The sequence below is a fragment of the Carcharodon carcharias genome, chromosome 16, assembly GCF_017639515.1.
Source record: "Carcharodon carcharias isolate sCarCar2 chromosome 16, sCarCar2.pri, whole genome shotgun sequence".
In the NCBI taxonomy this organism is placed as follows: Eukaryota; Metazoa; Chordata; class Chondrichthyes; order Lamniformes; family Lamnidae; genus Carcharodon; species Carcharodon carcharias.
This window is the reverse complement of record NC_054482.1, coordinates 23,700,675-23,727,017: the sequence shown is the minus strand read 5'-3', so window position 1 is coordinate 23,727,017 and position 26,343 is coordinate 23,700,675. Positions and strand designations below refer to the sequence as shown.

The 26,343-nt window shown below is 40.7% G+C and overlaps 1 protein-coding gene across 5 annotated transcripts in view; it reads left to right on the top strand.

Annotated features, from left to right (window-relative positions):
- The window catches only part of rasal2 (RAS protein activator like 2), a 411,464-nt gene that overhangs the window by 346,704 nt on the left and 38,417 nt on the right, over window positions 1-26,343 (top strand). For all 5 annotated transcript variants that reach the window (XM_041208224.1, XM_041208220.1, XM_041208219.1 and 2 more), the window contains exons 7-8: window positions 18,984-19,082; window positions 23,380-23,934. In XM_041208224.1, the coding sequence (XP_041064158.1) occupies window positions 18,984-19,082; window positions 23,380-23,934 (654 nt within the window). The remainder of the gene's footprint in view (window positions 1-18,983; window positions 19,083-23,379; window positions 23,935-26,343) is intronic.

The following is a 26,343-nucleotide window of genomic DNA, read 5'->3' as shown; positions in this document are numbered from 1 at the left end:
GAGGTTTTCCACCCACGGTCGTTGACAGGGCCCTCAACCGTGTCCGGCCCATCTCCCGCGCATCTGCCCTCACGCCTTCTCCTCCCTCCCAGAAACATGATAGGGTCCCCCTTGTCCTCACTTATCACCCCACCAGCCTCCGCATTCAAAGGATCATTCTCCGCCGTTTCCACCAACTCCAGCATGATGCCACCACCAAACACATCTTCCCTTCACCCCCCCTATCGGCGTTCCGTAAGGATCGCTCCCTCCGGGACACCCTGGTCCACTCCTCCATCACCCCCTACTCCTCAACCCCCTCCTATGGCACCACCCCATGCCCACGCAAAAGATGCAACACCTGCCCCTTCACTTCCTCTCTCCTCACCGTCCAAGGGCCCAAACACTCCTTTCAAGTGAAGCAGCATTTCACTTGCATTTCCCCCAACTTAGTCTACTGCATTCGTTGCTCCCAATGTGGTCTCCTCTACATTGGAGAGACCAAACGTAAACTGGGCGACCGCTTTGCAGAACACCTGCGGTCTGTCCACAAGAATGACCCAAACCTCCCTGTCGCTTGCCATTTTAACACTCCACCCTGCTCTCTTGCCCACATGTCTGTCCTTGGTTTGCTGCATTGTTCCAGTGAAGCCCAATGCGAACTGGAGGAACAACACCTCATCTTCCGACTAGGCACTTTACAGCCTTCCGGACTGAATATCGAATTCAACAACTTTAGGTCTTGAGCTCCCTCCCCCATCCCCACCCCCTTTCTGCTTCCCCCTTCCTTTTGTTTTTTTCCAATAAATTATATAGATTTTTCTTTTCCCACCTATTTCCATTATTTTTAAATATTTTAAAATCTTTTATGCTCTCCCCACCCCGACTAGAGCTATACCTTGAGTGCCCTACCATCCATTCTTAATTAGCACATTCGTTTAGATAATATCACCAACTTTAACACCTATGTGTTCTTTTGTTCTATTGTTGGTGACAACTTTTGATGATCTGCTTCTATCACTGCTTGTTTGTCCCTACAACCACACCAACCCCCTCCACTTCTCTCTCTCTCTTTCTCTCTCTCCGCCTCCCCCCCCACACACCTTAAACCAGCTCATATTTCAACTCTTTCTTGGACTTGAACTCAAGTTCTGTCGAAGGGTCATGAGGACTCGAAACGTCAACTCTTTTCTTCTCCGCCGATGCTGCCAGACCTGCTGGGTTTTTCCAGGTAATTCTGTTTTTGTTTTGGATTTCCAGCATCCGTAGTTTTTTTGTTTTTATCTCTATTGTCAATCTCCCCTTTGTCCCCACCTTGCACTGGCCTTCTATCCAGCTTCACCTGCTCCACCTTCCCTTAAACAATATAAATTTCATTACATTTCCACTTCTCTTCAGCTCTGAAGTAGAGTTAGACAGACTCGAAATGTTAACTCTGTTTCTCTCTCCACAAATCCTGCTAGCCCTACTGAGTTTTTCCAGCGTTTTCTGTTTTTGTTTCATATTTCCAGCATCCGCAGTATTTTGTTTTTATCGAAAAGTTGTTCAACTTGCCTAGAACACAGGTTCGGCCTCAGCTCTGTGTCTAGTTCTGGGTACCACTCTTTAGGAAAGATATAAAGACATGAGAGAAAGTGCAGAAAAGGTTCATGAGAATGGTTTCAAGGATGAGGAACATCAGTTATGAAGATAGATTGGGGAAGTTGGGACTGTTTTTCTTGGAGAAGTGAAAGTTGAGAGGAGATTTGACAGAGGTTTTCAAAATCATGAGATGTCTGAAAACAGTAAATAAAGAAAACCTGTTTTCATTGTTGGAAGGATTGAGAACAAGAGGGCACAGATTTAAGATAATTGTGAAAGTAAGCAATAGAGACATGAGACACTTTTCACAGTGCATGGTAAGGATCTGAAATGTACTGCCTGAATTTGGTGGAGGCAGGTTCATTTGAGGCATTTAAGAGTAATTGGATTATTATCTGAAAAGGAAGAATGTGCGGGGCTAGGGGGTGAAACCAGGGAAGTAGCACTAGGTAAATTGCTCCTTCGGGGAGCTGGCACAGACACAATGGGCTGAATGGCCTCCTGTGCCATTCCTGAGGTTTTGAATCTAAACAATGAGTCTAAGCTATTTAAATACAGGGAACATCACAGTTGAATTCAATCTGACCTCCACCTAATGTGCATGCACTCACTTTCAACAGGGGTCATGGGAGAGTAGAGATTGATTTACCACAAATCCCTGATCACGGCTTTTGAACTGCTACTAACTACTCTGGGTGAATTCAATAAACTTATACCGTCTGGGCATTGAGTCTCATTTCTTCCAGAAGGACTGTACCAAAGCAGAAAATATATTTGCACAGAGACAATGAGCGAGTATACATTTATTCTTTTTTGCAGAGGATATTTTGATGAGGACCTTTCTTATTTGAGAGATTTTTTTTTTTACTATTTTACACCTTGCGCCAGTGTGACTCAGTAGTAGAACTATTGCCTTTGAGTCGGAAAGCCCTGGGTTCAAGTCCCAATTTAGGACTTAACTTGGATTGGCATTTCAGTGTAGCATCGAAAGACTGCTGCACTTAGAGTTGCCTCTGTTAAATGAGACATTCAACTAAGGCTGCAGGTTAAAGGTCCCATGGTACTAGTTAAAGAGCAGGGGAGTTGTTCTGGCCATTATTTACCCATGAACCAACAGCACAAAAAAAGAATTAGAGTTTATCTGTTTGTGAGGCATTGCAGTGAGCAAATTGGCTGCCAGGTTTGTCCACGTAACAATAGTGACGACACTTCAAAAGTAGCTAAAAGGTGCTTTCGGGTATCCTATGGACATAGAAAGTGCTGTATAAATCCAATTTTTTTAATGAGTGAATTATTTTTGTGTTCTGGGCTATCGAAAGATTGTTTTTATATCAAGAAGTCTTTATCATTCCAGGAGATTCTTTTTGCCAAGTCACTCCCCTCTCTTGAAGTTGTTGACATCTGCTGTGCTGTAGTTTACAAGCACTGCCTGATTTTCAGTTTCTCATTCTTGTGTTCATTGGTCACTTGTATTATGCAAACCAGATAACCTGTTGAATTTGAGCCAAAATACTCATTCAGAGGCTGTCTTCATCAAATGAGCCACTAGACTAATGCTATTGTGTTGTGAATTCCAGATCAAATACTGTTTCCGAACCATATAGGCAAGTTGCTACAGTATACACAAGATCAACACAGCATTGCGCAGAGTCCCCTAGTCTGACCTTGAACAACTAAGTGATTAATTCTCGTCAGCTCAGAAACAGTTGCACTTCTTGCGCAGTACGTGAACTTTCATGCCCTCATTAGCAGATGGTCTGTAGGGAATATCATGAGTGACAGTAAGTGACACACAACCACTAGAGATTGAGCCACATTAGCATATTCAGTGTATCTTGTGGCGCACTCTGACTGGGCCTGAAGTCAAATCAGGCATTGTTGCTTTAGATTAGCATAATGAACTTGCAGAAGATTGAGATTCTATCACACTGCTCCCATTCTGAAGTCTTCAAATATTCTGGAAAACTTTCTATTTTAGATCAAATGTCAGGAGAAAAGCACTTTAGTAGCCACCCAGCACAACATTCCCCTATTTGCACCTCGCAAAATCCCTCATTATTTGTTAGGATCTGACAAATACAGTCGCAGCTTCTAAGGTCTATAGATCAAATGGGTTTCCTCATCTGATGAAATAAGGTAAATTGGTACCTTGATATTGCAACTGAAACTGATGGCGATTGCAGTTTCTAAAAGAATGAGTAGAACCATTGGTGCAACTTTGCCCACTTTCACCCTATCTCAGACCCACCACTGCTGAAACTCTTAACCTCTAATCTCCTCCAGCCCTGATTTCTCTGGACTGGGAAGGTGGTGACATAGAGGACTAGTATTCCAGAGACCTAGGATAGTGCTCTGGGGACCTGGATTCGAATCCCACCATAGCAGATGGTGAAATTTGAATTCAATAAAAACCTGGAATTAAAAGCCAGACCACAAAACCATTGCTGATTATCATAAAAACCCATCTGGTTCACTGATGTCCTTTCATTTCCTCCCTTTAGGGTACCTTTTAGGGAAGGAAATCTGCCATCTTTACCTGGTCTGGCCTATATATGACTCCAGAGCGTGGTCGGCTTTTAAATGCCGTTATCTGGCTTTAATACATTTGGTCCCTACATCCAAGTCATTAATATAGATCACAAGGATCCCTGTAGCACTCCATTCGTTACAGTTTGCCAACCTGAAAATGACCCATTTATTTCAGTTCAGTTTTCTGTTTGTAAGCTAATCCTCTATATAAGCTAATATATCACTCCCCAACACCATGAGCTCTTATCTTGTGTAATAATCTTTTATGTGGCACCTTATTGAATACCTTTTGAAAATCCAAATAAATTACACCTACTGGTATCCTTTTATCAACCATGCTTGTTCCATCCTCAAAGAGCTCAAATTTGTCAAACATGATTTCCCTTTCACAAAACCATGTTGACTCTGATCGAATTATGGCTAGATGGCTATAGTGTGGTGCCGAATGACGTCAAGGGTTCAGTCCCTGTACTGGCTGTGGTAGTTCATGGAGGCCTGCCTCCTTGCCATGTACCATGCTTGATGTGAAGTGGTGCCTGTCAAGCTATATAACCAATTGTGTCTCTCTAATGGACAGAGTTGCCTATGGTCCTTTGCAGATAAAAGGATAATTACCAAATGTCCTGCTGTTAGCTCCATAATAATGAATGCTAGCATTTTCCAATGACAGATGACCTATAGTCTCCTGCCTTCTGTCTCCCTCCTTTCTTGAAGTGGCATTACATTTGTGGTTTTCCAATCCTTTGGGACTTTTTCCAGAATCGAGGGAATTTTGGAAGATTGCAATCAATGCACCCAGTATCTCGACAGCCACTTCCTTTAAGACCCTAGGATGCACATCATCAGATCTAGGGCACTTGTCAGCTTTTAGTCACATTAATTTTCCTAGAACTTTTTCTTATTGTGATTGTTTTAGGTTCCTCCCTTCCTTTTGCCTTTTGATTTTTCTACTTTTCTTGGGATGCTTTCGTTGTCTTCTATTGTGGAGACAGATATAAAATACTTACTTGAAGCCTCTGCATTTCCTTGATTCTATTATTAATTCCCCAGTTTCACCCTCTGAGAGACCAATGCATACTTCAGCTACTCTCTTCCTTTCTATATATTGTAAAAGTTTTTACTGTCTTTTTATATTTTCTTCTAGTTTTCTGTCATACCCCAGTTTCTTCCTCCTTATTTTCTTATTTAGTCACTCTTTGCTGCTTTACAAAATTTTCCTAATCTTTCGGACTGCTACTAATCTTTGCAGCATTGTGCATCTTTTCTTTCAATTAGATGTCATCTTTAACTTCCTTAGTTAGCCACGGATCTTTCTCGTAGCATCAAAACTTAAGAGTGCACTAGCAGGTAAGGCCAGAGGTTGCAAAAATGGCAAAAAGACCAAGGTAAAGGCTCTGTACTGGTATGTGCGTAGCATTCGTAACAAAATGGACAAATTATCTGCACAGATAGAAATAAATTTGCCTGACCTGATGGCCATTATAGAGCTTGCAAGCTGACCAAGGCTGGGGCCTGAATATTGATGGGTATTTGACATTTCATAAAGACATGAAGCTAGCAAAAGGTTATGGGGCAGCCCTGTTAATGATGACAGTGCAGTAGTGAGAGATAAGAGCGGGATATAGAATCAGCTTGGATAGAGACAAGAAATCGGAGAGGTAACAGGTCACTTGTGGGAATATTTATTTATAGGCTCCTTAATAGTAGTTACACTGTAGGACTGAGTAGACAGGAGCATGGAAGAAAGGTGACCTGGAAAATTAGTTCATAGAGTATATTCAGGACAGTTTCTTAGAACAGTATGTTCTAGAGCCAACCAGGGAGCAGGCTATTCCAGACCTGGTAATGAACATAGAGGCAAGATTAATCAATAACTTAGTTGAAAAGGAGCCTCTTGGTGACAGCAATCATAACATGATAGAATTTCATGTTCAGTTTGAATGGGAGAAGTGTTGGCCAAGGACTAGTGTTTTAAATCTGGGTAAGTCTCTTAAGAGCGAGCTAATGTGAACTGGGAAACTAGGTTGAAAGTCAAGACAGTGGCATACTTTTAATGACTTATTTAATAACTCTTAGCAAAGATTTTTTCCAGTGAGGAAGAAAGGCTCTTTGAGAAGGATGCATTGTCCATGATTAAATAAGGAAGTTAAGGATAGTATCAAATTGAAAGAAACACTGCACAAACCCGCAAGGATTAGTAGTAAGTCATAAAATTGGTCAGATTTTAAGAACCAGCAAAGAATGACTAAAAAATTATAAAGTGGAAGAAAGTAGAATATAACAACAGATGGTAAGAGTTTCTACAAATATTTGAATAGGATAACAGTAACTAAAGCTAGTGTTGGTCCTCTAGAGAGTGAGTATAGGGAAATGATAATGGAAAACAAGGAAATGGCGGAAGCATTGAAAAGGTATTTTGTGTCTGTCTTCACTGTAGAAGACTTAGAAAATTTCACAAAGATACTTGAAAATCAAGAGATGAAGGGGAGGGAGAAACCTAAAACAATCACCATCAGCGGGTGAGCGTGGACTTCATTTAGAACAGTGAGAGGGTGAGCGTGAACTTCAGTTAAAACAGTGAGCAGGTGAACATGGACTTAATTTAAAACAGAGATTGGTGAGCGTGGACTTCATTTAAAACTGAGCGGGTGAGCATGGACTTCACTTAAAACAGAACAGGGAGACTTCATTTAAAAAGAGCGCAGAGAGCAACTGATTGGTGAGTTGGATTGGTGAGTATTTTTAGTCCTTAGATTAAAATTAAGGTCTATAGTTAGTGTTTAGATCTCTAGTCATTATTTTCTCTTTCTTAAAAATAGTATAAAGTATAAGATCGATACTGGTGTAAATTATTAATTTCAATAAAGTTTAAAGAGCAGGAATACTAGAGTTATTAATTAATAAATTAAATTAAAAAAACAATGGCAGGAAGGGCGATGTGTTGCTGCTGTGGCATAGGGGAACTGCTGGACACCAAGGTGATCCGGAGCATACACATCTGTAGTAGGTGTTTGCAGCTCGAAGAACATCTGGTCTGGGTTAAGGAGCTGGGGTCTCAGCTGCAGACAATCCACCACACCAGGGAGGGGGAAAGTTACCTGGACACTTTGCTCCAGGAGGCAGTCACACCCCACAGGTTAGATAGTTCAAATTTGGTCTGTGATCAGCGACAGGAGGGTGTGACTGCAGGTGAGGCAGGTATGGGGACCCCGGGGGTAGTGTTCAAGGAGCCTTGGCCCCTGAAATTGTCCAACAGTTATGAGGTTCTTGCAAGCTGTGTGGATAAGAGCAGGGATTTCAGAGAGGATGAACGAACTGACTACAACACAGTGGTACAGGAGGCTATTCAAGTTGGGGGAGGAAATAGGAACGTAGTAGTGGTAGGGGACAGTATAATTGGGGGATAGATACTATTCTCTGCAGCCATGAGCGTGAGTCCCGAAGGCTGTGTTGCCTGCCTGGTGCCAGAGTTAAGGGCATCTCCTCAGGCCTGGAGAGGAACTTGGAATGTGAGGGGAGGGATCCAGTTGTCGTCATCCACATGGGTATCAACAACGTTCTGCTGAAAGAATTTGAACAGTTAGGAGCTAAGTTAAAAAGCAGAACTTCCAAGGTAATAATCTTGGGATTACTACCTGAACCACGGGCAAATGGCATAGGGTAAATAAAGTCAAGGAGTTAAATGCGTAGCTCAAAGATTGGTGTGGGAGGAATGGGTTTCAGTTCATGGGGCACTGGCATCAGTACTGGGGTAGGAGGGAGCTGTTCAGGTGGATGCGCTTCACTTGAACCATGCTGGGACCAGAGTCTGACGAATCAAATAATTAGGGCTGTAGAGAAGGGTTTAAACTAAATTGGGGAGTTCTGAAAATGGGATAAGTCGGCATACAAAGCAAAAGGATATGGCAGCATTGCAAGGCAGCTACTTAGGTAATGATATCCAGATTGTGACAGGAAGGGATAGAGTGTACAAACATAAAAAAAAGTAGCAAATAGGGTTAAAGGGGGGAAAAATTAGTAAAAAGGCAAAATTAATGACTCTACTTAAATGGACATAGTATTGAGGACAAAATAAATGAATTAACGGCACAAATAGAGATTAATGGGTATGATCTTATCGCCATTACGGAGACATGGTTACAAGGAGATCAAAGCTGGGAACTAAATATTCAGAGGTATGTGACTGTTCAAAAGGACAGGCAGGATGGAAAGGGTGTGATGGGTTGGCTTTGGAATAAGTACGATAGCAAGAAATGATCTAGGATCGGAAGATGTGGAATCCATATGGGTGGAGGTAAGAAATAACAAGGAGAAGAAGACACTGGTGGGAGTAGTCTAACAGTAGCTATGCTGCCAGACAGAGAATAAATCAGGAAATAATGAGGGCATGTAAAAAAAGCAGTATATTAATCATGGGCGACTTTAATTTCCATGTAGATTGGGAAAATCAAATTGGCAGAGGTAGCCACGAGCAAGAATTCATAGAGTGTATTCGGGACAGTTTCCTAGAATGATATGTTGTGGATCCAACCAGGGATCATGGCTATTTTGGATCTGGTAATGTGTAATGAGGCAGGTTTAATAAATGATCTCAGAATAAAAGATGCCCTAGGAAACAGTGACCATAACATGGTGGAATTTAGCAGTCAGTCAGAGAGTGAGAAACTTAGTTTGGAAACGTCTGTGCTAAACTTAACTAAGGATAATTACAAAGGAATCAGAGTAGAGTTGGCTGGAGTGAATTGGGAAAGGAGTTTAGCAGAAAAGATGGTTGATGAACAATGGCAGACGTTTAAGAAAATATTCACTATTCACAACAAAGATATATCTCAGTAAGGAAGAAGGATTGTAGGAAGGGGATTAACCAACCATGGTTAACCAAGGAAGTTAAGGATAGTATAAAATTGAAAGAAAAAATACACAATGTGGAAAAGATTAGTGGTAAGCCAGAGGATTGGAAAGTTTTAAAAAACCAACCGAAGATGACCAAAAAAATAATAGAGGGAGAAAATAAACTTTGATTTTAAACTAGCAAGTAATATAAAAATGGACATTAAGAGCTTCTTTAAATATATAAAAAGGAAGAGAGAGGCCAAAGTGAACATTGGCCCCTTCGAGAATGAGGCTGGGGAAATAATAATGGGGAACCAGGAAATGGCAGAGGAGTTGAATAAATACTTTGCATCAGTCTTCACGCTAGAAGACACTAATAGCATACCAAAAATACTAAATAACCATGGGGCAAGCAGGGGAGGAAATAAATACAATAACTATCACTAGAGAAAAAGTACTAGGGAAACTAATGGGGCTAAAGACCGATAAGTCACCTGGACCTAATGGGTTGCATCCTAGAATATTAAATGAAATAGTTGCAGAAATATTGGATGCACTGCTAGTATTATTCCAAGAGTCCTTAGATTCTAGAAAAGTCCCAGAAGTTTGGAAAAGTGCCAATGTTAACACCCTTCTTCAAAAAGGGAGGGAGACAAAAACAGGTAACTATAGACCAGTTAGTTTAACATCTGTCATTGGGAAAATGTTACAGTCTATTATAAAGGATGTAATAGCAGAGTATTTAGAAATGTATAATCTAATCAAATGACCCAGCCTCTACAGCCCTCTATGGTAAATTCCACAAATTTGACTACCCTCAGAGAAGAAATTACTCCTCAACTCAGTTTTAAGTAGGCACCCCCTTACTCTGAGATTATGCCCTCTGGTCCCAGGCTCTCCCACAAGGGGAAATAACGTCTCAGCATCTACTCTGTCAAGCCCCCTAAGAATCTTATATGTTTCAATGAAGTTGCCTCTCATTCTTCTAAACTCCAAAGAGTACAGGCCCAACCTACTCATCCTCTCCTCAACAAAACCTCAGGTTGAACCTAGTGAACTTTCTCTGGGCTGCTTCCAATGCCAGTTTATCTTTCCTTAGATAAAGAGTCAGTATGGGTTCATGAGTGGGAAATCATGCCTGACAAATTTATTAGAATTCTTTGAGGAGGTGACAAGCAGGATAGATATAGGGGAATCAGTAGATGTAATAGATTTGGATTTCCAAAAGGCGTTCGATAAGCTGCCGTACATAAGGCTACTTAATAAGATAAGAGCCCATGGTGTTGGTTATTATATTAGCATGGATAGAGGATTTTCTAACTAATAGAAGACAGAGTTGGGATACGGGGGACATTTTCAGTTTGGGAACCTGTAACTAGTGGAGTGCCACAGGGATCAGTGCTGGGGCCACAATTATTTACAATAATGGATGAGGGAAATGAATGTACTATCGCCAAGTTTGCAGATGACACAAAAATGAGTGGAAAGGCAAGCGGTGAGGATGACACAGAGTCTACAGAGGGATATAGACAGCTTAAATGAATGGGCAAAACTTGGCAGATGGAATATAATGTGGAAAAGTGTGCAGCTATGCATTTTGGCAGGAAGAATGGAGGAACTGAATGTTATTTAAATGGAGAAAGCTGCAGCACAGAGGGATTCGTGCATGAATCCCAAAAAGCTAGCATACAAGTTCAGCAGGTATTGGGAAGGCAAATGGAATATTGGCCTATATTTCAAAGGGAGTAGAGTATAAAAATAGGGAAGTCTTGCTAAAACTGTACAAGGCAATAATTAGACCACACCTAGAATACTGTGAACAGTTTTTTCCCCCTTATCTAAGGAAAGATAAACTGGCATTGGAAGCAGCCCAGAGAAAGTTCACTAGGTTCAACCTGAGGTTTTGTTGAGGAGAGGATGAGTAGGTTGGGCCTGTACTCTTTGGAGTTTAGAAGAATGAGAGGCAACCTCATTGAAACATATAAGATTCTTAGGGGGCTTGACAGAGTGGATGCTGAGACGTTATTTCCCCTTGTGGGAGAGCCTGGGACCAGAGGGCATAATCTCAGAGTAAGGGGGTGCCTACTTAAAACTGAGTTGAGGAGTAATTTCTTCTCTGAGGGTAGTCAAATTTGTGGAATTTTCCATAGAGGGCTGTAGAGGCTGGGTCATTAAGTATATTGAAAGCTGAGATAGACAGATTTTTAATCAGTAAAGGAATTAAGGGTTATGGGGAAAAGGCAGGAAAGTGGAGTTGAGGATTTTCAGATTAGCCATGATCTCATTGAATGGCAGAGCAGACTCGATGGGTCAAATGGCCTACTACTCCTACGGCTTATGGTCTTAGGGAAAAGATGTGGAAAAAACTATTGGACCCTAAAGACTGATAAGTCCCCAGGACCATATGGCCTGCATCCTAGGGTCTTAAAAGAAGTGGCTACAGAGATAGTAGGGGCATTGGTTATAATCTTTCAAAATTCCACTCTGGAAAGGTCCCAACAGATTGGAAAATAGCAAATGTAACACCTTCATTCAAGAAAGGTGGGAGGCAGAAAGCAGGGAACTGTAGGCCAATTATCTGACACAGGGCAATTGCTAGAATCCATTGTTAAGGAGATTATACCAGGATATTTAGATAACCATAACGAGATCAGGCAGAGTCAACATGGTTTTGTGAAAGGGAAATCGTGTTTAATTTATTCGAGTTCTTTGAAGAAGTAACAAGCAACTTGGAAAAAGGCATTTGATAAGGTGCCACATCAAAGATTATTATACAAGATAAGAGCTCATGGTGTAGTGGGTAACATATTAGCATGGGTAAAGGATTAGTTGGCTAACAGGAAGTAGGGATAAATGGGTTATTTTTGGGTTGGCAAACTAACTAGTGGAGTGCCACAGAGATCAGTGCTGGCACCTCAACTATTTACAATCTATATCAATTACTGGACAATGGATGAAGGGACTGAATGTATGGTAGCTAAATTTGCCGATGACACCAAGATAGGTAGGAAAGTAGTTGTCAAGAGGAGGTAGAGTCTACAAAGGGATATGCTTAGGATAAGTGAGTGGACAAAAATTTGGCATATAGAGTTTCATGGGGAAAAGTATGAACTTGTCCACTTTGGCAAGAAGAATAGGAAATCATTAACTATTTAAATGCAGAGAGATTGTTGAACTCAGTGGTACAGAGGGACCTGGGTGTCCTAGGTATATGAATCACAAAACGTTAGTATGCAGATCCAGCAAGTGATTAGGAAGATAATTAGAATGTTGATGTTAATTGCAAGGTGAATGGAATATCAAAGTAGGGAAGTTTTACCACAGCTGTACTGGGCCTTGGTGAGACCACATCTGAAGTACTGTGTACAGTTTTGATTTCTTTATTTGCAAATGGATATAATTGCTCTAGAAGCAGTTCAGAGAAGGTTCACTTGATTCATTCTTGCGATGAATGGCTTACCTTATGAAGAAAGGATGAACAGCTTGGGCCTATACCCATTGGAATTTAGAAGAATAAGAGGTGATCTTATTGAAAAGTATAAGATCCTGAGGGGACTCGATGGGTTGGAATTTCCTCACTAAATACGAGTCTCTCCTTTCTCACTTTTCTAAAAACCTAAAAATCAATTTTTTGATCAAACCCTGCTTCTTCTGGAATTTAAAGAAAAGTGCTAGGAATACTCAGGCAGCATCTGTGAAAAGAGAAAGAGAGTTAACGTTTCAGAACAATGGCCCTCTTCTAGCCCCTGTTCCATCCACACGTAGGGGAGAATTTTCTCCATGTTGGGCAGGCCGGGTGGGAGCGGGAGTGGAGCCAATCGCCGCCCACGACTGGCTGCGTGCCATCATTTTATGTGAGCGGGCCAATTAAGGCCTGCCCAGCGTGACGCATGGCTGGTAGCGCTCAGCACTACCTGTGCAGGCGGGGGGAGGAGGGAGAGTCGGGGCCTGCGCTCAGAGTGCAGAAATCTCCCTGAGGCATGGAGCTGCCTCAGGGAGATTAAAAACAAATTAAGAATTTTTAATAAAGATAAAAATTATTTACACGTGTCCCCTCAGGTGACAGTGTCACAAGAGCTGGGACATGTTTATGAATTGTGCAAAAATTATTTCTTTCCTAAAACCATCAGAAAACCTCATCCCACCCATGGATAAGGTTTCCTGAAAAACGCAAAGGCCGCTTGAGCTCTTCGCCTGCCCACCAAAATTAAGGTTGTACAGACAGCGTTGATAAGTACTTTAATTGGCTTTTTGATGGCCTTAACAGGCCTTTGACAGTCCAGTGGGTGCACACCTGCCACCGGCGTGTGCCTGTTGAACAAAAGATCTAAATGATGCGTGGTGATGTCGGGACGCACGCCTGACGTCACTGTGTTTCATTTTATGCGTCGGTGTGCCGGGCGCACCCCCATACGCCAATGTCAAAATTCTGGCTATAAAGTACCTTGGGACATTTTCTATATTAAAGTCACTATAATAAGTTGTTGCAGTTTTCCTTGAATTTCACCAGTGTTTCCTTGAATTTCACCAGTGTTTCCTTGATGCTAATCTCGTTGTTACCACATGTGGAATATGAACAGGGAAAGTGAAAATTGTTCTGATGTTTTACTAGGTACAGAAACAATTAGCTTCGATGGTGGAGGATTTTATGAGTTGTCTTTTAGAGTTGTGGTTGTAAAGAGTATAGATTGAATTAGGTGCCTGGGGCATACCAGAGAAGTTTAAGAGAGGTAGGGGCACAAAAAGGCAATGGAAATTTTCCATACAGATGATTAACCAGATGTGAGCCAAAAGGTTAGTTCAAAGTGAAACAGATTGCCAAAGTTATGTCACCATCTGATTCAGTTATAGGACAGTCAAGAAACTGGAGGCAGACCCTCATCATGTAATAGGCTTGCCAGCAAAGTTAAAGCCCATGGAATAAAAAAGACACTACCGACCTGGATGCAAATTGACTGAGGTAAAGGAAATGGAGAGTTGTGGTTGAACAGTTGTTTATCAGACAGGAGAAAGGTAGACAGTGGGGTTCCACCGGAGTCGCTACTAGGAACATTGCTTTTCTTGATGTATATTGTGATGGATCCATAGTTTCCAAGCTTGTATTTTTTGAGACAGACTCTAATTGAAAAAGGAAACAAAGGGGAAACAGAAAAGGAAACTAAAAAATAATACATTTCAGTTTCTAAGGAAACTAAGACTGAGAGTGAGATTGGAAACCAAAGCTTCAGGTGGAAACTGTATCAAAGGAGACAGAACGTTCAGAGCTCAGTAGATGATGAGCCCAATGATGCAGTCCAGGCAAGCTGAAGAAGACAGAAGCTAGATCCAGAAGCTGAGAATAAGCAAAGATATAGCAGCAACACGAGTGGTATTCACAATAACAGGATGTTGCCATCAAACAAAAAAGATGTTCTGCCGATTACACAAATGAGTAATGTGGTATATGAATTTCAGTGCCAGTGTGATTTTAGGTATGTAGGCTAGGTATGTACATCCCAAAGACTGGCGGATCGTATCAAACAGCATGTCCTAGCCGCTGTTTGCAACGGGCAGGGTACAGACCGTACCCAACTAGCTCATGCTTGGAAAGCATAATGTCCAACATTAGATGTGATTCCGCGATTGGACAACATTTACCAATTTTTTTTTTAATTCGTTCATGGGATGTGGGTGTTGCTGGCTGGGCCAGCATTTATTGCCCATCCCTAACTGCCCTTGTTCAGAGGGCATTCAAGAGTCAACCACATTATCTGGAGTCACATGTAGACCAGACCAGGTAAGGACAGCAGATTTCCTTCTCTAAAGGACATTAGTGAACCAGCTGGGTTTTTACAACAATTGTCAATGGTTTCTTGGTCATCATTAGACTTTTAATTCCAGATTTTTATTGAACTCAAATTCCACTATCTACCCTGGTGGGATTTGGACCCAGGTCCCCAGAGCATTATCCTGGGTCTATGGATTACCAGTCCAGTGACAATACCACTATACCACCACCTCCCCCATATAATAATCCTCAATGTGCCAAGAATTACTCTGGCAACCAATTTAAGATTGTCAGTCAGGCTCTCAATGTGGCACATTTGCATGTACTGGAAGCTACAAATATTAATACACAGGGCCCTGTTCCCTGCAGATAGAAAGAAAATTTACATACATTGCGCCTACTTCAGCTAAACAAAATAATTGACAGTCGTTCGCTCATTCCTCAGGGCAATGCCTTGACCAATCAGGATCAAGCTACCTAGTTAAAATTTCAAACAATGATTGGCAGTTAACTATCAATCACCATCAGTGGTGCATTCTTCACAGCAAGGCCACTTGCCAACCAATCAGCACTTTCTTCACATAAGGTATAAATTGATGTTTTCCCCCTTATATATTGGTATTCTTGCGATTGTCCTGATGAGTGCCAGACAAAAAGCTTAGACATGTCTCTTTTTTTCAGCAATGCTCAAAAAGCTATAGTTGCTATTTCTGTTGCTTAAAGATAACATTGGTGGATCTAGGTCACCCAGACCATCCTGAGCAGAGCTGAGAGGTTCTGCAGAATTTGGTAAAGACCTTGTCTATGAACTCTGGATTGGTTGTGTGTCGCTGTTGGCTGAGGATCAGGCTAAATTCTATAACAGGAGCTGAAACTCTTTGCCGGGAAGAGAGAGTTTGAAAGAGTTGGTGACTGAGATTGATGACATACATGTTGAGTGGGCTGCTGAGCCAATTTTTAAGATCTGTCTCAGTTGTAACGGCCATTTAATGTGTAATTTATAGTTTATAATTGACCTCAATTTGCTTGTTAATTCTTGTTTAACTTATGTTGATTCTGGGTTTTAGTGTGTAGCGGGTTACCGAAGATAGTGTTTAGGGTTTGGTTTGTTTGACTCTTGTGCTTTGTTTGACTCTTGTGTTGGAAACATTCTTTTGTTTTAAATCATGGAATCTTGTGGCTCAATTCTTTCAGTAAATAACTGGAATTAGGACCTCTTTTATTTTAATAAAAAGTTACTGTTCTTGTCCAAGATCATAACAGCACTCGTGACTTAGACTTGTGTACAGAGCACAATTTCAAAATTTGCAAATGACACAAAAACTTGGGAAGCATTGTGAACCATGAAAAGGATAGTGATAGACCACAAGGGGACATAGGCTAATGGAATGGAAGGATACATGACAGCTGAAATTTACTTCAGAGAAGTGTGAAGCGATATATATTGCTAGGAAGAATGAAGAGAGGCAATATAAACTGGAGGGTACCATTCTAAAGGGGCTGCAGGAACAGAGAAAGACCTGGAGGTATAGTGCATAAATCGTTGAACGTTGTTGGGCAGGTTGGGAAAGTGGTTAAGAAGACATAGCGGGTCCTGGGCTTTATAAGTGAAGGCATAGAGTACAAAAGCAAGGAAGTTAATTTGAACCTGCATAAAACACTGGTTTGGCCTCAACTAGAGTATTGGGCACCACACTTTAGGAAGGATGTGAAGACTTTAGGGAGGGTGCAGAAAAGATTTATAAGAGTGCTTCCAGGCATGAGGGAGTTCAGAATAGATTGGAGAAGCTAGAGTAGTTCTCCTTAGAGAAAAGAAGATTGAGAGAAGATTTAATAGAGGTGTTCAGAATTATGAGGTGTCTAGATAGAGTTGATAGAGAAGCTGTTCCCAGAGGCAGAAGGTTTGAGAACCAGAGAGCCTAGATTTAAGGTGATTGGCAAAAAGAGCCAAAGGCGACTTAAGGAAAAATTGTTTCACACAATGAGAAGTTAGGATCTCGAATGCACTGCCTGAGAGATCATGGAGATTCAGTCGTGACTTTCAAAAGCATCTGAAGAGAGAGTTACAGGGCTATGAGGAAAGAGCGTGAGAATGGGACTAGCTAAATTGCTCTGGCAGCGTGCCGGCACAGACTCAACAAGCCAAATTGTTGCCTATTGCCCTTTAAACATTCTATCATTCCTCCCACTGTGAAAGAATGATAGTCTTTAAAAAGGATCTGGAAGTTTCAGCATGTTGAACAGCTTACTACTATAAGAGCTCAATAATTTTGAGATGCCTCTTTTTTTAATATATTTAGCATGTTATTGAGGATACACTTATTTTACAAATTCAGATAATATCCTACATCAATAAGCAATTTGGCAGTACCAGGTTTACCACATATCAGTATCAGTGGAGGCTGCATCTCAAAGGTTTAATGTTACAATAGCATGTGAGCATTCATTTCGATAGTTATTGGTCCATCGTGAAAGCCTGCTTTGCTGACTCTGGCAGCAACGCCTTATTTAAGTCAGGACACCAGTACCTCACCTCCGCTGTTAATGGAGATGGCTCATGTGACTCTAGCAGCATGGAGAACCCCACCCACACCCAGAAGATGTGGCTTGCCCCTCTAATGCTGGTGCAATGCTACCTGCAGTGAACAAACAAGTCCCACTGGCTGAGCATATTGTCCTTTTGTCCTGCTGCAAAAAGGTTCTAACTCTGAATCATGTGATCCTTCTGCAATTTGAATTTCAACTGACATTGGAGAAAGTATATGGTCTTGTAATTGCACTTTTTAAAGAGCCGCGTATGAACAATCTTGCTCTGAATTCCATGCAAATGGAATAAATTTTGAGTACCAGCTGCCCTAACACATTCAGGAGAGTTTCCAGTAGAAGTGGTTTGCAATATAAAGACAGTGAAACTCAATTATTGGCTTGTGTTTTAACAGTATTTTTCTATATAATAGCCTGCGGTCACAAACTTTATTTAGAGTTTGAATGAGCATGCGTGTTAATTAGCTACTTGAGAACTGATTAACAGCATACAGGAGGGCAGTCAGCCCTGTCATCTTCCACCATATTGCACCTCAGACACTGAAGCGCAGTACTATAGTCATTTCCAACACAGACTCAATGTCTTCATGTGCAATAGCCAAAATAATCAGCACTCCCTTCCAACTTTAAGTCAGGCCTTCAGCATTTGTGCATTGCATAACTGCAACTTGCCAATTTAATCAGAAATTGGCTCAGATTATTAAAACTCCTGTTTGTGAACCTTCTGTGTCTGCACTGCAGGGAGAGTTAATCAACAAGCAGCAGAAACTCATGGAGTTGGGAGAAAGGTGGTAATAAATTTGTCTCTGTCCAAAGCTACATCTATCTCTGCTGCAGGTCAAGCTGACTGTAATGAAGAGTTGTGAAGTGTGTCTCAGAATGAGAAATGATCCAACCATGGTTCTATTCATTTCATGGTCAAACGCAAGAAAACTGTAGGAATGAATACAGCAATTTCTTTGAAGTGGATGGGAAAGAAGTAGCTTGTTTTGGCCAATAAACACAAGTGGATAAATGTTGAGTTTTACTATAAGGGATGACCCAAAGTGCAATCCACTGAAACTGATTTAGATTCAGCTTTTGTTTCCACTGTCTTTTATATTTCTATCTGAAATTTATATATCTATCTCCAAAAATAATGTTTGAGATAAAAACTGCAAGTACAAAATTAATTTAAACTACCTTCAAGTTTGTTGTAATTAGTTACATCCACAGAGTTTTACTGACAAGTTACAAAAGGGTTGCAATAATGCTGGATGTCATTTTGTTTATTGAGTTCAGGGTTATAAGCAACTGATATAAGAAACAGGTCGAGACCTGAACTTTTTGCAAGTAATAGCTGTATCATTCTGAGCAGAGACACAGGATTGTTTTGACTGTTGGTCCCTCTGATTTGTATTCAATTGGATTTGACTTCAGTCATTCTGCCCTATTTTGTCAATCAGGTTAATTCTTTCCTTCTGCAACAGAGTGCAAATGTTACTCAATTTCCCAATCCTCTTATGGTTGCTTGCATAATTTATATAGAACAGCATTGCCTTAGTACACAGCACATGATTCTCTAACATTCCTGTATATGCATAATATGTTTTGAGTCTGGCTTTCCAGAAGTCACTATCCAATGATATAGTGAAAGGTTTCTTGTCCACACTGAACCTGTATTATTTTAAACTCCCTTTATTCTTGTACTCAACATGCAGAAACATCCCTTGGCATGCTCAGACATAACCTGACTGACTTTATGTTGCAGGTTACATACACGGGAGGTAGCAAATGTTTCAGTTGTTCGTCTGTAGCGGAGAGAGATAAGTGGATGGAGAACCTGCGGAGAACAGTGCAGCCAAACAAGGTAACTATATTTAAACAAGAACCTGATAACCAGCTGCATTAAATTAATTTGTTGTTCTTTTAATTCGTAAAGGGATTTAGTAATTGGGTTATCAAATCTAGCTTATTACAATTTGGATTTTAATCAAACCTGCAGGAAGCAGTGTTAAATTAGCAAGAAGAGCAAGTTAGCATCATGATGTCAAAAACAAAAATACCTGATAAAACTCAGCAGGTCTGGCAGCATCTGTGGAAGGGAGCACAGTTAACGTTTCGAGTCCGCATGACTCTTCGACAGAACTTCTGTTGACTAGTCATGCGGACTCAAAACATTAACTGTGCTCCCTTCCACAGGTGCTGCCAGACCTGCTGAGTTTTTCCAGGTATTTTTGTTTTTGTTTTCGATTTCCTGCATTCGCGGTTTTTGCTTTTATCTTAGCATCATGATGTCCTGGTTTTACTATCAGTAAGTGACTTTGACACTTTTCAAGACATTCTGCTTTAGTGAGATACTAATTCCAAGAGTAGGATATCCTGTGGTCAAGTGGTTTTCTTTTATATCTCACATAAAGAAGTATTTATTGCCCATCCCTAATGCCCTTGAGAAAGTGGTGGAAAGCCACCTTCTTGAAGCGCTGCAGTCCATGCGGTGTTGGTACACCCACAGTGCTTTTAGGAAGGGAGCAACACAAGCAATCCATACACTCATTTGTAGGAGACTCATCATTGTTCGTAACAGAGTTCACCAAATAATGTTTTACATATTTACACATTTTTTTTCTAAACACACCTACTTGAACAGTGTTATTTGTCAGCAACTGTCACTCATCCTGCCTCTGCAGGGTGGTTTTGTCATGAAACTGATAGGTGAAGGACCCCAATGTTTATTGATACTAGACCTGAAATCTGTTGAGTCATTCCACACCTAATATTCATGCTACACTCTAGATGAACTGTTTTTGTTCTGTTTTAACTCAAGCTCCATCCTTTTATCTCCCCTCAGCCTAATTCTCCATACCACTCTGCATGCAAATACATTGTTTCTTCACATTAAATGCTAACTACCCCATTGTGCTTTATGCTTATGCAAAGTCTTTTGGCCTGTCACAGTACTCAATCCTACAAAATCCACCAAGCAAAGGGAGATATGACATTTCAAATCTGGTTGAGTGTGATTGTGCTCAGCTGATATTATCCACAGATTGGTGCTTGTACTGAATCAGCAGCGCTCAGTGTCAGTTCCAATCCTGAGTGCTGATCCAAAGCTGACTCAATAAATGAATGTATTTCAGATGTGTGCAGGTCATGACACTGGTGTTCAGGAACAAAATGGAAACACATTCCAATTGAGGTTATTGAGTGTATGAAAAGTACTGAAGTAATGCTGACACTTTTTCCCCTCCCCAGTAATTCACTGAATTATCACCCAACCTACTTTAAACACCATTGATTCATTAGGTCAGTTTTATCTGCAACCAAGTGATCAGATATTTGTGATCTTACCTTGGGATTCAGAATACAATTATGAAGCAGTAAAATACTGTCTTGTAGGAAGGGTTAGCACAGTCAAAGCTCACTCGGCAGCACTAATTGGGGCCTGGATACAGTGGGCATTGATACTTAGACTGTCATGGCTACAGACTGTGGCAGATTCACTGGTATAAGGGAAATGCTGGTGTCACAGTGACCTTGCTAAACAGAAGCAAGGGTTGGAAGTATTCATTAATCTGTTCCTGGACTGCAATTTTCATAACTTTAATTAACCATGTTATAAAGTACTGTGTATGCTTGTCATGATGTTGGAAGATGCAGAATGTAATTAAGCTTATGCTCGTAAAGTCTGAATAATCACATCAGTCTTGCTGATCTAATCTGCATCTTTCCGCTCCTAACAGTAATGCTATTATTCACCTCTCAGCCTTATTTAGTGCTGTTAGGACACTGTCTTCTGTCTCCAAGGACTGTAAGACCTGGAAACGGTGGGTGTACTCTCATTTTGGCAGTGCTCGTATCTGTGGCTGACTCCTTGCTTTCATTTTTGTGCACAGTTCACCGTCACATTCCGTTCTTTTTCCAGGTTTTTTCATTGCTGCTTGCCGGCAAGTAGAATGCTGGTGTGTTCTTCAAATAAATATCGATATGATGTGCAGCTTGTTTGGTGTTGTGGGACTGCATGAGGCAAACATTGCATTAATGTCAGCAGGGCTTTTACATAGCTGCAGCACATTACAGTGTGCCTGCCTGTGTGTACTTGGCATTATTCTGACCCCTACCCCATTCATACTGTCTTGTATGACCATGTGAGCAAACTGAATTGGAACCCTCAGGGCTTAGAGGGCCCACAAGCCATTCTTGTGACAACAGATACTAGTTACCCAGCCAGTGCAATTAATTTTTCATTCAATTTACCTTATGAATAAGTGGTCCCTCACTCCATTTGCCAGCTGCTTGTGAGTGCACCTGCTGCAAACTTTCACCAGATCAGAGTTTGTGACAGTACTATCAATGGTGCTTGCTCAGCCTGGTCCTGTTCCTTCTGGTAATGTATTACTTGTGTGTGTATAAAAATTCTAGTACTGTAAATCTCATATTCTTTCTGTGTTTTCCATCATTGTTGATTAATTACTGCAGTTATCCACCTGTAGTTTTTAATTTTTCTGGACTTGCATCTGCAGCTTTATCTGTTATCTTGAAGTGTCTGTTAATTTTAATGCTGCTTACATTGCACAGCACTTCAATTCTCTGAATGTTGAATAGGAAGTTCTCCCTTTGGCTCTATAGATTGTTTGAAGATAGGTTAAATTATTAACTGCACATGGAGGCCATGTTAAGCATCCCAGATATTCCATCTGCTTGGAACCAAAGCAACCCAAGTAGTTCTGATAAGAGGCTGCCATGGCTGCCTGTGTTACACGTGCTCTCAACGATCTTATCATCAATCAGAATCCTGTTGAGGTCCCAGTGAAGCATTTCTCTGAATTCAGAATCTTCTACTTCCTTCCCAACCCGTATATCTACAGTGGCCAAGTGGCCGTTGGTGAACCTGCTTTGATGGTGGTACAAACAGCCCAAGCTCACTTCAGTTATTCCTCCTTAGATTAATTGTGCAGTTTCAACTCGTTGCCAACCAGAGCATGGTTTTTGGTATTGTATCACAGCAGCAATGCAGGGACCTTTCACCTTGTGGAAGGCTACTTCAATGCTAAACCACACAGCACTCAATATAAACATGTACCAGCTTTGTCTCTCCATAGTTTATAAAGAAATATATTATCGTGTTGATTCACTAAGAATGGATTATTTAAAACATTCTGTATCTGTGGGAAAAATTAGAGTCATAAATTACGCAAATCAGCAAGAAGTGTTTTTAACCGCCTCACCACCCCTCCACCCAATTCCACCCCTTCTCCATCCACCCCTCCTGCAACATCCACACTGGAGCTCCATTTCTTTGCAGTACATATGATCTTTTGTGAGAATGGCTGTTAGTCCATAAACCCTTGATTGGATTGGAATTTTAATCTTTGAGGGGAGAATGGATGACTAACTGGCAGATTCTTCAGTTAAATCCTTGTTGACTTTTAGCACTCGCAGAGAATGGATGCTTTAATTCTTGATTGTGATTAATTTCTTTACAGAATCACAGAATTGTTATGGTGCAGAAGTAGGCCATTCTGTCTACCATGTCTGCACTGGCTCTCTGAATGAGCATTATGACTCAGTGCCATTCTCCAGCCTTTTCCCCATAACCCTGCACATTGTTTCTATGAAACTAATCATCTAATTCCCTCTTGAATGCCTCGATTGAACTTGCCTCCACCACACTTCCAGGCAGTGCACTCCAGACCCAAACCACTCGCCGTATGAAAAAGCCTTTTCTCATATCGCATTTGCATCTTTTGCAAATCACTTGAAATCTGTAACAATAGCCACTCCTTGAGATTAAAGCTAGCTTAATTTGTTAACCCAAGAAAATTGTGTAATGAACTGATAAACTTGATCATAAAATTTTCTGTTGAATTGCTGTGGAATGTTGGGCAGGATGCCCAATTCGGTGATGCCCTTGGGTTAGTGTCCAATTCTAGCTCTGTTGGTCAGGAGAGCAGTTAGTCACAGAAATGTTGGAGGGCGAAGCAGCTAAGACTGGGGCCACATACCCAGCTTTTTGATTCCACCCGTCATCATGACCATAACCGATTTAAAATTTGGCAAGGCTTTGAAGTTGGTTATATGGGTGGGTCTTTCACATGCAAGAAAAGTTGATCAAAAAAATAAACTGACTCAGAAATTGTAATGCGTGCTCTGTTTTACATTTCTAGGACAATTGTCGCCGTGCAGAAAATGTACTCCGTCTTTGGATTATTGAAGCAAAAGACTTAGCCCCTAAAAAAAGGTATTTTTGTGAACTGTGTCTAGATGACACACTATACGCACGAACTACCAGTAAAATGAAAGCAGATAACCTGTTCTGGGGTGAGCACTTTGAGTTTTACACTCTGCCAATGGTCAGGAACATCACGGTGCATATTTACAAGGACATGGATAAGAAGAAAAAGAAAGATAAGAATAATTATGTGGGACTGGTTAATATTCCGATCACCAGCGTCATTGGACGACAGTTTATAGAGAAATGGTACCCTGTCAGCACGCCTAACCCCAACAAGGGCAAAGGTGGAGGTCCTTACATCCGCATCAAATGCCGCTATCAAACAATTGCCATCCTTCCTATGGAACAGTACAAGGAGTTTGCAGAGTTTGTCACCAACAACTACACCATGTTATGCTCTGTGCTGGAGCCAGTCATCAGTGTGAAGAACAAAGAAGAGATGGCCTGTGCCCTCGTTCATATCCTGCAGAGCACTGGTCGAGCAAAGGTAGGCATAGACATGGCCATTGCAGTAAAATCAGGACCTCCATGTCATTTTTGTGTGATTATAAATTAAATATGTGATATCAGCAGAAAGCCTAGTGGTGAAGGATAGAACAGGATAAAATCCTTTCCCATTTTAAAGGCTATTTTTAAAGAGATATGCATCACAAACATGCACCTCCTAACCCAACACCACAGTCTGTCTTTTCCTACTTATAGGAATACAAATGAATCCCCAGCAAATGCCCAACACCAATATACAACTAAACACAATTAATATACAATTAACAACAGTTTCTGTGTGAAGTTTATGAGCTGACAGCTCAATAATGCCAAACATGTTGCATTTCCTACCTATGCTACTGGTTGAAGGTCTACAAGTTTGCTGAATCTGCATGTAATAAGTCCATGGAAATTTATCTTTAATTTGCTCTCAGGACGCAGGTGATTCTGGAAAAGTGGTATCTATTGCTCATCATTGGTTGTCCAGAGGGCAATAAGAGTTAAACACGTAGTGTGGGACTGAGGTCGTTTGTAGATCAGAAAGATATTAATTAAAAAATAGCATTTGGATTTTTACAACTATTGATTCATGGTTATTTTCAATGTCACAACTTGCCATTATGGGATTTGAACTCTGGGTTGCAAGCAGAGATGTGCTAGAACAGTAACTGTAAGGTTACCATAGCCACATGGTTATAATCTTATTTTTAATATTGCTTGTCTTTTTCTTTATAATAGGTACAGTTGAAAAAAATAATGACAAAGTGCATTAAATTTAAACACTGTGTAAAATCCTTCTGTGCTGTTTTATGTGTTTTTGTGTTTATTGCAATGACTTACTTTAGAGTTTAGTCCTTTAAAGGAATGTGGTGACTATTTAAAGTCCATGCAATAATTGTCACTTTCTACGAGACTTTTCAGTGCTTACCCTCTCTGCAAACTGACAGTTGAAACCCTGATTTTGGATCTTAAAAACCATTTACTTTATATATAACTACCATGCAATTGTTATTTTTTGTGTAGTAAATCTGTAATAAAGATTCCAAATGAGTGAATGCTATTGGATTCAAATATGAAGTGCTCCTGTTACTCTTTTAAATGCATCTTAATTTCTCTTTTCCCTGCTTATTGTGTAAATTCACTGAGCCGTTCAGACTTTGGATTGGAAAACTGAAAACTTCCCTCTATTATTTAAAAAGGGACAGAAGGAGAAACCGGGTAACCTGACAGTTTAACATAATTTGTGGGGAAAATGCTAGAATCCATCATCAGAGTAACTGAGCACTTAGTCAAGTTTCAGCTAAGCTGTAAGTCTGCATGGATTTGCAATGGTAGGTCATATCTGACTAATCCAGTTAGATATTTTGAGGCAATAATTATGGTGAATAGGGAGTGCATATAGATATTGTCTAAATGGACTTCCAGAAGGCATTTGATAAGATTTCACAGGAGATGATTAGCTGAAATGAGAGAGCATGGAATTGGAGGTAATTTTGAGATATAAGTCAGTGATTTGTTGAAAGATATGATGCACCAAGGATCAAGGAAATAATCTCTGATTAGTAGGATGTGGCAAGTGATGGCAGGCATCTGTATGGGGGTGTCAGATTTTCATAATATATGTTAATTAACTGAATGAAGGAATAGAGAGTTGTGTAAACAAGTTTGGAGGTGGCACTGTGCATGTGAGCAGCAAGTTACAAAGGGGCATTGACAGACTAAGTGAGACAGACTATGGTGGATGGAGTTCCATGTGGGAGAAGTGTGAAGTAATCTACTTTAAATCTGATCAAGACAATTGGGATATTTTCTTCGTGATGAGAAGCAATGAGCTGTGGAGGATCGAAGGGATTTAAGTGTCTATGTACACAAATCACTAAAAGCTAATGGCCAGGTACAATAAGGCTAATTATAAAGTGAAGAAAGTTGAGCTTCAGTTGTACAGATGCTGTCTGGAGTAGTGCATTCTGTTCTCAGGAAAGATATACTGCTTTTGGAAGGGGTACATTGCAGATACACCAGAATTATACCAGAACTTCAAGGGTTAAATTATCAGCTAAGTGTATTAACTTGGCTTGTTTTCCATTGAGTTAGAAGGTTGAGGGTGATCAAATCAGGGTATCCAGCCATTAGCTGATTCTGATTGGAACACAGGTGCCTCTCAAGCCATGCTGCAATTCATCACTTTCTCTATTGTCCATTCTTTTCCTTTGATTAATTGTTTATTAAGGCAAATAATTAAGTTCTCAGCTGTGAAGTGGAAGATTTGTCCACTTTCATCAAATAATGGAATCCACATCTACACAAATCAACTTTGACTTAGATTGAAGTATCATATGGTATGATAGTGCAATGGCTGTGTTTCTGCACTAATAATCCAGAGATCTGTACTAATAGTCCAGAGAAGGTG